General features: G+C 37.9%; 2 protein-coding genes across 2 annotated transcripts; both read left to right on the forward strand.

Annotated features, from left to right (window-relative positions):
- The first annotated feature begins 2493 nt into the window (after window positions 1–2493).
- zbtb8b (zinc finger and BTB domain containing 8B) lies at window positions 2494–7457 on the forward strand. Its single transcript, XM_016533125.1, has 4 exons — window positions 2494–2716; window positions 3582–4627; window positions 5026–5183; window positions 6489–7457. The coding sequence occupies exons 2-4, from the start codon at window positions 3610–3612 to the stop codon at window positions 6792–6794; spliced, it is 1482 nt and encodes a 493-aa protein (XP_016388611.1). The 5' UTR covers window positions 2494–2716; window positions 3582–3609; the 3' UTR covers window positions 6795–7457.
- Window positions 7458–9175: 1718 nt separating this feature from the next.
- LOC107724286 (tissue alpha-L-fucosidase-like) lies at window positions 9176–12218 on the forward strand. The gene is made up of 8 exons (XM_016533138.1): window positions 9176–9719; window positions 9795–9929; window positions 10363–10500; window positions 10665–10770; window positions 10859–11059; window positions 11222–11412; window positions 11732–11831; window positions 11939–12218. Exons 1-8 carry the CDS (start codon window positions 9367–9369, stop codon window positions 12068–12070), a joined length of 1356 nt encoding a protein of 451 aa, XP_016388624.1. The 5' UTR covers window positions 9176–9366; the 3' UTR covers window positions 12071–12218.
- Window positions 12219–13340: the final 1122 nt, after the last annotated feature.

Below are 13340 nucleotides of genomic sequence, written 5' to 3' on the forward strand. Positions count from 1 at the left end.
GGAGTTAAAAATATAAGAACTTAAATCAACCCCAAATGTATTGGCTATACTACAATCACACAAAAAAAGGGCAGCTGTTTCTTCAACAAGACCACAAAATGGGCAAGTTTCATAATTATCAAGATACTTACAGATAGATGAATTAAACCTGTCACTCATATCTTTTAAGTTGTTGCGCTTGTTATAACGTCGTAGGTCACATGATAACGTCAACATAGCGGATGATATCCGAATCGCATTCATACTTGACGCATTCAGGCTGTACTTCAGGCTGTACACTCTCATAGCGCTCGGTAAGTAAGTACTTAAAAAAATTAAGTGCCTATAACTTAGAAAGTATGCGGTTTCGAACGCAGCCCGACAACATCTCGTTTTGGCATCTCGCGTGGTTCTGTGTGATTTGGACAACTTCAAGTTACGCCCCCTTGTTCAAGTTACGCCCCCTTCCAGTTACGCCCCTCTCTTGCAGTCCGCACTCCGCAGACAGACCCTTCTCGAGTGTAGGCTAGTCTTGGTATGAAAGGGATAAAGAACGTAAATAAGTTAATCATTTAGATGCTTTTTAGCTTTTCTTTTTGAAACAATGAAGAAAGACAGGAAAGTTGAGGAACAGGATCCCAGTGAGCCAGCAAATCTTTTAGGTAATCATAGCCTATATTAACTCATATAGTCAGCACTTTTGACAGCATGACTAGGCTACATGTCACAATCACAGTACACTGTATACACACTGTAAAACTATGTATGCACTACCTACTATCTACTCATCTATAGAGAGTCCAAATCAAATGTACATTAAAACATTTAGTGCTTGGAAATTTTCTTTTGGACTCCACTAACTTCTATGGACAAAGACATTCTTAAATATCTTCTTTTGCAAGATGAAGGAAGTCATACAGCTTTAAAACAACATGAGGAATTTTTTTATTTTTGAGCGAACATTTCCTTTTGAAATACAATTTAAGTTCTGCCTCGACAGACAAATTAGACCACATCAGTCAGGCAGAGAGATATGTTCAAAAAAGTTACTCTAAAAAGTAATTTGATTACTGTAGGCATACTTACTCTAAAAAGTGTTGCAGTACTTGTTATAACAAACTCTAAAAAGTGTTGCAGTACTTGTTATAACAATATAGTAGCCTATAGTATACTAACAACTTTCTAAATCCCATCTAGCCTACTTTTCTCTCTCTCACACACACAAGGCATGAACATGCAGGCACTAAATAGTTGAGGCAGGGTGTAGATGATTACTGAACACTTTTAATCATCGACTACAGTCTTGGGACAAAACTGCCACCTCAGTGAATTAGTTACTCATGAGAGAAAACACATTAACTATAAAAGTTAATAGGCCTAGTTAAAAAATGTGTAACCTTATTCATATCTAGTTTCATTTTAATTTATTTAAATCTAATATTGCTTTAATCAAGTTATTCAAGAAAAAGTTTTTAAAACTATAGCCAGCGTGGGGGGTCCCTAACCCTAACCCTCCCTATAGGACCCTGGGGACATAGAAACAGGACTGCAAACCAGTGTTGCCAACTTAGCAATTTTGTTGCTAAATTTAGCAACTTTTCAGACTACCCTAGCAACTTTTTCTTCCAAAAGCACCTAGCAACACATTTAGCAATTTTAAAAATTGATTTGGCAACCTTTAGCAACTTTGGATAAGTGACTCAGACAATAAAAAGGCACACATTTTCCATCCAAATTACACAAAAAGAGGCAACCAAAGATGCCTAGCAGTACACAACATCACGTGAATTAAGTTATTGCTATTTGCAGTTATTTGATTTGATAATAATAATAATTTAATAATTGTTCATTTATGATACACCTTGTTAGTAGCTTGTACCTGCGATTGTTGATCAGTTAGTATACTGTAAGAAAAATGGAAAATCTTTCAGGACATTATCCATTATCCATCATCCATTGTAACCCTGTAACCCAAAAACACAATGCGTAATTTAAAATGCAGGTAAAAAACCATTACGGAAAATTCTTTCATATTAACATAGTAGATTGTGCCTTATTTTTTACAGACTTTTCTTAGAGTATAGCATACTAACTAACTACTAATACACTGCTTAAAGCATAGTTGCTGAGAATGTGTAGAATTACTAGTTTACTAGCTACTAAAAAAACTTAAATTGAAATCATTAAAAAAAGTGTACGTTTTCAATAATTAAATGTATTTAAAAATACAGTTATTTATATTTTAATATTATATCATGCATATTATTTTACAAACAAATCTAAATTAACATATATAAAATATATTTTTTGCTGAGATTTGATGATGTGACAATTTTGCGTCGTGATTACGCAATGACGACATTGCGCAATGACATCACAGCGTCATGTAGCAACTTTTAGCAACAAATTGACCTTCCTTTAGCAACTTTATCTGAAAATTAGTTGGCAACACTGCTGCAAACTGCTTATCCCGTTCAAACTCTCTCGCGCTCGCTCTCTCTTGAGTTGGATTTTGAGCAGTAGTGCTTCGACGAGTGTACAGTGTGCATTGTGAGTATAAACCAGTGAACGAATGGCTGACATCCGACGTTGTAGACTATATAGGGGGTAGGGAGCGATTTAAACACTCCGCCCGCTGCTATGGCAGCGACAGGAAGTACAACGTAGAAATCAGGAAGCAGTCAATCAGGGAGACATTTTTAAAAGACCACCATGAGGAACAATCAGACACCTAAACGTAAGTATAAACAAATGGGTTTATAGCATCAGAGGCTAATATGAATTGTGTTAAAGCTGTTCCGAGTTATTTCGATTGCGCTGGATTTGTTACGATGCAGTGGCCTTTTTTTTCTTATCGCTCGCTGCTGCTTCTTATAATTCGCTCATTTATAAAATTCATTGCTGTTGTAAAATATAACGATTGTCAAAATCGTATTTCTGTTGTTCATAAATTAGAACCACCGATATGTAGCGCGAGTTTGATTGGGTTCAGACACTTTTGATACTATTGTGACAGTGATATAACCTCTAACTTCGTCTAAAGTAAATTGCACTTTAAATGTTTGTATAATGTATTTTGCATTAATTAACAATATGGCATTGGTATGATAGTCAGTATATAATATTAATGTGGTCAGACTTCTGAAATGGGACAATTTTCTCGTTCAGTGGACTTATCAATATCTATTAATTAAAAATGAGAGAATACGAGTTGCATTTCTTATGTGTATTATGCATTTTTGTTTATTGTTGTGGGTTCCATATATAATTATTATGATGTTTTTGGGTCAAAAAGATGATGTTATGATGTTTTAGGCTCAAAGCACAGATTACATGCTTTCTGTGAATGTAATTATTGCAAATGTAATTGTTTAGTTATTATTTTCCCATATCATAGTGCACTTTCAACCAACTGGTATAGTTATATAGTGTGACAAAAAAATGTGTACATTTCCAGGGCAGGACCGCCTCTGGAAAACGGGGCGTTTGGTCACCCTATTTTATCTCTTTGTGAAGGTTATAGCAGTTTGAGAGTATGGAACTATTTCATGGAATGTCTTTCTCATGAACATTGATTTATTTGTTCACCTTTATTCTTCCAGAGAAACACATGGCTCTAATACAGTGAATATGGAGGTTCCTTCCTACCTGTCCCGGCTCTTGTCTGAGCTGAACGAACAGCGTAAGAGGGACTTCTTCTGTGACTGCAGCATCATAGTAGAGGGACGTGTTTTTAAAGCCCATCGTAATATTCTCTTCGCCAGCAGTGGTTATTTTCGGGCGCTGCTGGTGCATTACCTGCAGGACAATGGTCAGAGACACAGCACGGCCTCCCTGGACATCGTCACAGCCGAGGCGTTCTCCTTCATCCTAGACTTTCTGTATTCAGGTCGCCTGGACCTGCGCAGCGACAATGTCATTGAAATAATGTCAGCTGCGAGCTACCTGCAGATGACCGACGTGGTGAACTTTTGCAAGGGCTACATCAAGTCATCCCTGGAGATCTGTAACAGGGAGAGGGAGAGACACAAGGACTTCAATGATAGTGAAAACCGAGTTTCAGCCACTAGTGCTCCTGTGGCATCCACTTCCGAAGCCGACCAAAGGACCTGTCAGGTCACTGAGGCCCTCAGCCCTGATGACGCCCCAACAGCTGCTGTCTGCACACCAGCGGCCACCAGTAGCAAAGACTCTGAAGGGGAAATCTCCCAAGGAGCATTTCCCAACCATCCTCGCATGAATGCTCCACTGAAGATCAGTCCAGGCCCAGATTTAGTCAACTCATCCACCCCAGGATTGATTCTAGGTTTGGTGCATCCCAAAATAGAGTATGACCCTGATGAGGAGGGCGAATCTTCACGGGAATCCAAAGACACGACTCTTTATCAAGGCCCAAATCAGGACGAGGAGAGAACTGTTAACACTAGTCCAGCTCCAAGCACTGAGCATTCCTCCGTATCATTTGCTAATTGCCCAATGAAGCAGTTTCCAGATGTGCTGTTCAGAGCCGGGATGAACCCTAATCGTGATGAACACTTTTCCCAGAGTTTGGGGTACGTCGGTGGATTCGGCCGTGGCGATGACGTGCTCGGTCCTGCGGGGCCCTGTGGGATGGAGATTCAGAATGACTGGTATGGGGATGATCCAGGTGAGAGATGCTGAATAAAATTGTTGTAAATTACATGCTGTAACTTGCTTCAAGTCTGTTTAAATAAATTATGTTCTATATAGTATGAATGATGTACTACATCCAACAGGTTTTCACTGTCATCTGACGTCTGGTGTCAGTTGAGTCATTTCACTGCCATTCTCAATTCCTCCCATGGCCTCATTGGATAGTAAAGTGTTAATCAGATGCTACTTCAGATGAGATTCTAAAATGCGCAAGTCATCTGGGGACTTTTTACTTACTGTTTTATGAATACTATGCATTCGGACATACTACTTGGCTCGTATGCTGTTTTTCTCCAACTATATAGTATGGAATTTGGATGCAGGGAATCATTTTTTAATTGTGTTGTGATATATTTGTGTGTGTTTACATAGGGAGGCTGCACAAATGTCCATTCTGTCCGTACACGGCCAAACAGAAGGGTATTTTGAAGAGGCACATCCGCTGCCACACAGGAGAAAGGCCGTATCCTTGTGAGGTCTGCGGCAAACGTTTTACAAGACAAGAACATCTTCGCACTCATGCAATTTCTGTAAGTCTTCATAAGACTTGGGAAATATCCAAATGTGTAGCTGTAGAGCAGCAAAGGGTCAATTGTTTGCTTTTGAGGTTAATGTTTAACTGCATTGAAAGTATTGCACTCATTTAACTGAACTTGCTGTTAGTCAGTTTGTTTTTGCTCTGCAGACTGGCCAGAGTAAGAACATGAGCAAGTGTCAGTGTTAAATATACACATAAATCCTGTTGCTGTACTTACCTGTGGTTAATTATTTCCAGAGAAAGGCGTGTTTTATGCAAACACTAGAATTTCAAAGTATGGAATCTCTCAGAAATAAGTCATGCTTTTGATATAAATTCAAATTATTCTAGTCAAGGCATTTTATTTGTATAGTGCTTTTCGCAGTACACATTGTTTGAAAAACGGCTTTACAAACAAAAAAAAATCATTGTTAATGTTTATAATATTTTATCATTTTCATGCCTTGTAGTTGCATTTAGCAGATGGAAATAATATAGTTGACATTTTGCAACAATATAAACAAGCAGTTGAGATTTGTTATATAGTATATTGGGTTTTATGGGAATATACTCCATGTATAAAAAGTTTATACATATAAAGTTACATTTTGCAAAAATATAAACAGTTACTTTGCCAAGATTTGCTGAATAGCCTGTATTGCTTTACGTAAGTGTATTGTATGTATGCAGGTGAAGTTGAATGTACTATATGTCCAACTTTAAATATATCACTGGCTGATAGTTTAAATTATGCAACAATACACTAAGATGGCATTGCATTGGTCATAATTTATAGTCCATTACAGTTATTGCTGTTTTACAGTTGTTGTAGTAAATATATTAACAGTCTCATAACATTCATTTATTTTATTATATTTAATTTTTGAAAATATTCAGGGGGAATTTTTTTTTTTTTACAAATGCTTGCACTTAAAGTATATTATTTTATGATAGGTTTTTAAATATATAAAAAAGTAAAGTGTGTGTGTGTGTGTGTGGTGGAAATTTAATCGAAGTTAAATAAGTAACAGCAAATTTCAAACAAATAACTATGAAATTTTCCTTATGAAAGTAACTGTATTAATGAATTTGTTTTTGGAATGCATTAACACAAATGCATTAACATCTCCAATATTATTGTTTAGCCTATACATTAATTTTTGCAAATTGTCAAGTAGTTGTCATTAATGTTTTATTGATTTATTTTTTCCATTCAATTTTGTCTTTGAGAAGAGAATTAAAAATATTTTCTTTAGAGATATAAAAAAAAAAAGTTAAGTAAGTGAAACTTCATTCATTTATATTTTTTGTTTTGAAGGTCCATCGCTCCACCTGGCCCATTGTGTGCAAAGGCTGTCGTCGAGTTTTCTCAGGCATTGTGTCCCAGGGAATGAAGCGATTTGGACTTTGTGATGGCTGCACCTTTGTTACTACAACCAATGAGGATCCCTCCTCCATGAACCTCAGCATCCAGTCTGAATCTATGGAGAGAGGCGCTAGAGACTCTGACTGGCCCGTGTTTATGGTGGAAGGGGATGAAGCCGAGGCGAGTGCTAGTACTGCTGGACAGGATGATAAACAGAATGTTGCAAAGCAGCTTTCAGAGAATAGCACTCTATTGTAGTTTCATTTCCACAGTTGCACTTGGATACTTACCAAACGAATAACAAAAAAAGGAGTACGTAAGAGACTAAAGGAGGGTGTGTTCAACATTCTACCGGTAACAAACTACCAGTTTAGTTACTTTTTCCTTTATATTATTTGTGGGTTAGAAAAGATGGTTAATTATTTGGTGCAATTAAAAGATGAATTTGTATCTGAAACACTACACAGCTGGGAAAGCGGTTAAAAATCATGTTTGGGTTTAGTACAAATTTGCACTGGCTTTATGGATTATGAACATTTTGCTGTATGAAAATGAGGCCACAACAGATTTTAATGTGTTGTGGCAGTTGTGTGAATAAATATTTTATGCTTTAAAGTGAACTGCCTTAAAAACTTTCAGGGACCATTTCAGTGGTCTTGTCAATTGATTATAAGTGTTATGAGTATTATGTTCCAGAAGAAAAAATATTTTGTTATCAAAAACCTAAAAACATGTTATTGGCCATTAAGGATATTCAACTTAATTATAGTTTTTTTTTTTTTATTGCTTTTTTTTTGGAAGGCTGATAGGTAACATAAATACAACATTACCATGATTGTACAGGGTTACAGATTTTTACAGGCACATTTTGACCATGTAATAAAATACAATGCAAGACAGAACACAAAATAGATGTCTATTAATTTTGAGACCTTACAACTAAATTAGTGCTTAGCCTATACATTGCTTTTTTTAGGCTACTTGTCAAGACGAAATCAGACTGCTTTATTTTTTCCATTTCATTTGGTCTTTGAGAAGAGATTTAAAAAATATTTTCTTTTAAGATACAAAATTGTTATAAGTTAAACTTCATTTATTAAATGGCCTTTCTCATGTTTACAAAAGGACGAGGACCGAAACCCTTTGAACAGCGTTCGATTCCCGAGCAAATGACTCTAATGAGCCGGTTCTTTTCAGCGAATCAAAACATACATGCCGAGGAGTAACGTTAGTCCTATTCAAGGCATTGTTTTGATAAACTCTTGAAGTAGTGATGTGTCGTTCGCGAACGAGCCGGCTCTAAGAGCCTATTCTTTGTAGCGAACGAGAAGAGCCGATTCCCGTCGGGGAGAGCCGAATCTTCAGCCGGAGCCTTCCATTTTAGCCCAATTTAGCAATTGTGAATAGTTTGTGTGTTGGTAAGCAATTTTTTGTTTAGTGTTTTCATATAAGCCTTGTTTTTATGCATTTGTTAGTTACAAAAAAAAAAAAAACATGCGGATGATGCGGCTAATCACATGGGAGGACAGACTAGGATCATACCATTAATGGGGACACAAGCTCTGAATATAGCGAGTGTAGTGGTACAGGCCAGGTACGCAGAGCGAGAGAGACGGGGGAGTCGGATTTAAACCTATGATTTAAACGCAAGCGCGTTGGTTAAGACACTGCATTGTTGCAACATCGGTCTTCTCAAAAACAGGACAAATAATCACAGAGAGGAGAAATCGCATCAGCACACCCAAGCTGAGGCATCTGATATTTCTTAATGTTAAGACTTTTGCATTTATTTATTTGTTTGCTGTGGTTCTGTGTTCAATTGTTCAATTAAAGTTTTATTAAAATATTAAATAATAGTATCTGTGTATTTTTTTGTAACGAAAAAAAATGCATAAAAAGGCTTTTATGAAAACACTGAATAAAAATGCTTACCAAACACACAAACCATTCACAATTGCTAAATTGGGCTAAAATAGAAGGCTCAGAGTGATACTAAATAAAGAGCCATTTGGGAGCCGTAAGAGCCGGCTCTTCTAAGGGAGCCGAGCCAAAAGAGCCGAATCTTTGAAAAGAGCCGAACTTCCCATCACTATCTTGAAGCCCTGTTCCTGTCCCTTGTGGTGAGTTGTTTTGCAGGTAGCCTATAGGTGCGTTCGACTTCATGCCGCGCAAACCGATCGGCGGCTGACTTGAAGCAGTGCATGCCGGTTAGAAATTTTGTCCGACTTGAACCTGCGCCGACTCTACGTCACTGTCACGTGTGGCATCAAAGTACCGCGATAGCGTTTCGAGAGCAGCCGGCTGACTCAGCTGGCGCAGCTTTTTCAGAGCGACTGCAGGAGCGTTGAACTTTATTCTTGAACAGATGGCACTGTATTAAGCAGTATATAGTACTTTCAGAAGTGTTTCTGTTGCTCATGAAAACGTTTCTGAAACGTCTGTGTATTTGACAAATATTGCATTTAATTCACTTCATCTGTGATAGAGTATGCAAACACCGTGTGAGCGTCACTAACGGGAGCAGAAATGTCCGGCTTGACGGCTCCGTTTTCAACTCCGCCCCCGACTGCAAGCGGCTACTCTCGCTGACTGCCGTCTGTAGCCGTGCTTCAAGTCGAACGCACCTTATGTCATGTGTTGTAGTCACATGGTTCATGTCATATGATAAACCAGGAAATACAAACAGGTTGTTCGGGTCTGTATTACGTTTCGCCGTTAGAAATATATATATAGTGCGGAAGTCGGTGCATACTGACATTACTGCTTTAGATTAACGTTTACTGATCACAGTGGACACGCACACGTCTGTGAAGTTCATTTGTGATCGATCATGCAAGTGACTCGGAGTCAGATATCGCTGTTTCTTTGTCTGCTATCATGCGCATCATCTCTCGGGACTCGATATACGCCCGACTGGGCCAGTTTGGACGCCAGACCTATTCCTGAATGGTACGACGAGGTGAAGTTTGGGATCTTCGTGCATTGGGGGGTGTTTTCAGTTCCTGCGTTCGGCAGCGAGTGGTTCTGGTGGTACTGGAAGGCAGCACAAAGCCCCAGCTATATCCAGTTCATGACCAAAAACTACCCTCCTGGATTCAGCTATACAGACTTCGCACCTGAATTCCACGCGCAGTTTTTTGATCCTGATGAGTGGGCTGATATCTTCGAAGCTTCAGGAGCAAAGTACGTAGATATGGGTTGCGGTGATGGTTCTTGAGTTCTATATATTTATGCTTTTGCTTGTCATTCTCCATTCAGATATGTGGTCCTCACAAACAAACACCACGAGGGGTTCACAAACTGGGGGTCCCCGTACTCTTGGAATTGGAATTCTGTTGATAATGGACCTCACAGGGATCTGGTTGCAGATTTGGGTGCTGCGATAAGAAAGAGGTATTGGCCACATTTACCAAACAGGGCAAATTAGCGTGAGAGCGCAAACAAGCAGAGCCAATGATAGCCTGACTTGCGGGTCTACTAAAAACAAGAAGAGTAAGCTTTTGGCGTTAAATAATGGCACAAAAACCTGCCGCAAAAAAAGTAAATCACCCTGCATGATACATTTAAAAACTCCCATAAATTTGCGTCTGAAAGGAAAACTACAAATGCGAGGTCAACTGCAAAAATAACTCTGTCAACACCTTTTCATCGCTAATGTCAGTAAATCCTTGCGCTAAATCTGGCACTGTGTGCTAGAAGCTACATTAATGTATGAGTGAGGTTTTGAGTAGTTTCTTGAATTGTATCCAAAACGTTCAGTGAACTGTATCATTCTTTGGCAGCAACAGTGGAAATGTTTAATATCTTTTTTAACTTTTTGTATTAGGTCTCTGCATTATGGACTCTACAACTCGCTGTATGAATGGTTCAATCCCATCTACCTGAGTGACAAGCAGTCTGGTTTCAAGACCCAGGATTATGTTGAAAAAAAAGCCATGCCAGAGCTCCACGAACTGGTCAACAGGTAAATTTGCATCAGTCATGTGATGATACAGGGGTGGAGAGAGCGAAGAGCAATTGTTTATGACACACGTCTGATTTGTCTGTTGTATTTGTCTGTGCAAAAATCAACCTTTACAATCCACATATATGGTGTGAGATTAACTGGTGATGTTTTTGATGATTCAGGTACAAGCCGGACTTGATTTGGTCAGATGGGGACTGGGAAGCACCTGACACTTATTGGAACTCTACAGGATTCCTAGCCTGGCTCTACAATGACAGTCCGGTCAAAGTGAGATCATGCATAATGTTCTTATTTTAAAACTGTGTCTCAAACTGTAATTCAGATCATAATGACTGCATTATTTCACTCCTTACAGGATGTAGTGGTGACTAATGACAGATGGGGTTTGGGCTGTTATTGTAAACATGGAGGTTATTATAACTGTGCAGACAAGTTCACTCCTGGACAGCTGCCCAACCACAAGTGGGAGAAATGCCAGTCAGTGGACACGATATCATGGGGATATCGCCGAAATATGAAGCTAAGCGAACTGATGGATCTACCATCCATTATAAAGGTGAGATGTGTTGCTAATAGACCAAAGATCTTGCCTTAGATGATATTACTAGATTCTTGTGTTGTAAATAATATATATATATATAATATGAATAAAACATATGGACACAAAAACTTATGCAAGTTCATATGGTGCCTAATGACTCATATATTGTGACCACAGGACATGGTTTATGTTGTGGCATTAGGAGGGAATTACCTGTTAAATGTGGGGCCAACATCAGACGGCATGATTGCACCTGTCTTTGAGGAACGTCTCAGAGGGATTGGAGCCTGGCTGAAGGTCAATGGTGAAGCCATCTATGCAACTAAGCCTTGGAGAGTTCAGGCTGAGAATGCTACAGTTCCTGTCTGGTGTGTTGATGTTTTTAAACTTCCTCTTATCTGTCTGTGCCTTACAGTTCCTTTGAAAAACTTTCAGAAGCTGAACTGCTAGGTACTTACCCCTGTAGATGTGAACACGTACTTTTGCCCTAAAAATACTTCACATGTTTGTAAACTGGTCATATGGTAGGCATAAAATATTTGAGTACTTCTAGGTCTGTTTTTTTAAGCAGCCTGGATTCCTGTAAGCTGAGTCAAATCATAATCTTGCTTCCTTCTCTGCCTGTTCCTGGAGTCTTAGTTAGCACACTCAAAAATTTTAGTGTTTTAAATTTTTCTTCAATTCCAGGTATACATCAAAAAGCAGCACTGTGTATGCGATCTTCACCTCCAATCCCATGCAGAACTCCTTTACGCTTTCTGCGCCCAAAACCTCCAACAGTACAGTGGTAAATATTTATAAATTCATCAGAATTTAGGAATAAAATGGTTTTTTTTTTTATGCAATAAAAATACACTTCATTGATATCATAAAATGCATTTCATCTCTGTTCAGGTGACTTTGTTGGGGAGCCCTGAGCCTTTGAAATGGGCTCCTCTGCATTCAACAGGTCTGATTGTTCTGCTGCCTGATCTGCCTTTCACACCCGCTGACGCCTGGACCCTCAAGCTGGATGAGGTGGCCTAAAGCCTTTGACACCATTTTGTAGATTTTAATAAATTGTAATGATTTTAAGAAAGTTTTGTAAAAATGTTTTAAGGTTTTGTATAAATCAAGTTTTTTTTTAAATTGTATTTGATTGCACAATAAAACGGACCAACTTAATGAAACATCAGAACCAATTGTGATTTTAAAATTCTTAATTTTATGCTTTTCATAACTTGATATAACATTGCTTAAGAAATACCTCGGAACCCATGCTTAAAACTGAAATGCCATTTCAATGGATGCTAATGTCATTTAAGTATTTGTCTAAAACAAATGAATGAGACTGACTGGCCCGTGTTTATGGTGGAAGGAGATGAAGCAGAGGCGGGTGCTATTACTGCTGGAAAGGATGATAAGCAGAAAGTTGCAAAGCAATTATTTTGTTGCAAAACTTTTTACTCATTTGTGGAATAGAAAATACTGTTAAATATTTGGTGGAATAAAAATGTACTGGAATAGGAAACATAACAGCTCGGAAAGCTACAACCATTTTGTTTGGGTTTAGTACAAATTTGCAGTGGCTAATTGTGGATTATGATCATTTTAAGTGATCTGCCTTAAACACGTTTAAGGGACCAATTTAGTGGTCTCATTTAATTTGCTTGATTAAATTCGTGTTATGAGTATTGTCTGTTGCAGAAATGTAATGTTATGAAACATGAAACTAAAAACATTGAACTGATTTTTTTTTTTTCAGGTTACAAAAGTTTAGGTTACCACATCCTGCAAGGAGTGAAATAATGCTGTACTTATGATCTGAATTGTTACAGTTATATTTATTTAGACTATTAATGTGCATTATTTGTAGACACTATTCAGTACTTTTGCAACTAACCAAAAGTCATATTGCCTTTTTTTTAAATTACATTTTCTCTTTTAGAAAAGCAATCAAAACTATTTTGTTTTGAAATGTTGAAGAAGTAAAGCGGTCATTTCCCCTTTTACAAAAGAAAACATTTACAGAGGCAGTGAACAATGCGGACGAGAACCGAAACCATTTTTTTTTCCACAAGAGTAGTGCTATTAACCGAGCAAATGTGACCCTGTCTGTGAAATCCAGGCTAAAGTCTCAAAATCTAATTATGAGATAAGCATCAAAGTTTGATTTCAACCATTGATTTCACTATGATTTCAGTCTTTGACATGGCCTACTCAGTCAATATTAAAGATATAAAGGTTATATTTTCACAGAATGTTTTACATCTTTATGAAGGATGATTTTATGTAGAAAACAGTAAATCACAAAAAA

Source organism: Sinocyclocheilus rhinocerous, unplaced genomic scaffold, assembly GCF_001515625.1.
Source record: "Sinocyclocheilus rhinocerous isolate Xijiao unplaced genomic scaffold, SAMN03320098_v1.1 scaffold574, whole genome shotgun sequence".
Classification (NCBI taxonomy): Eukaryota; Metazoa; Chordata; class Actinopteri; order Cypriniformes; family Cyprinidae; genus Sinocyclocheilus; species Sinocyclocheilus rhinocerous.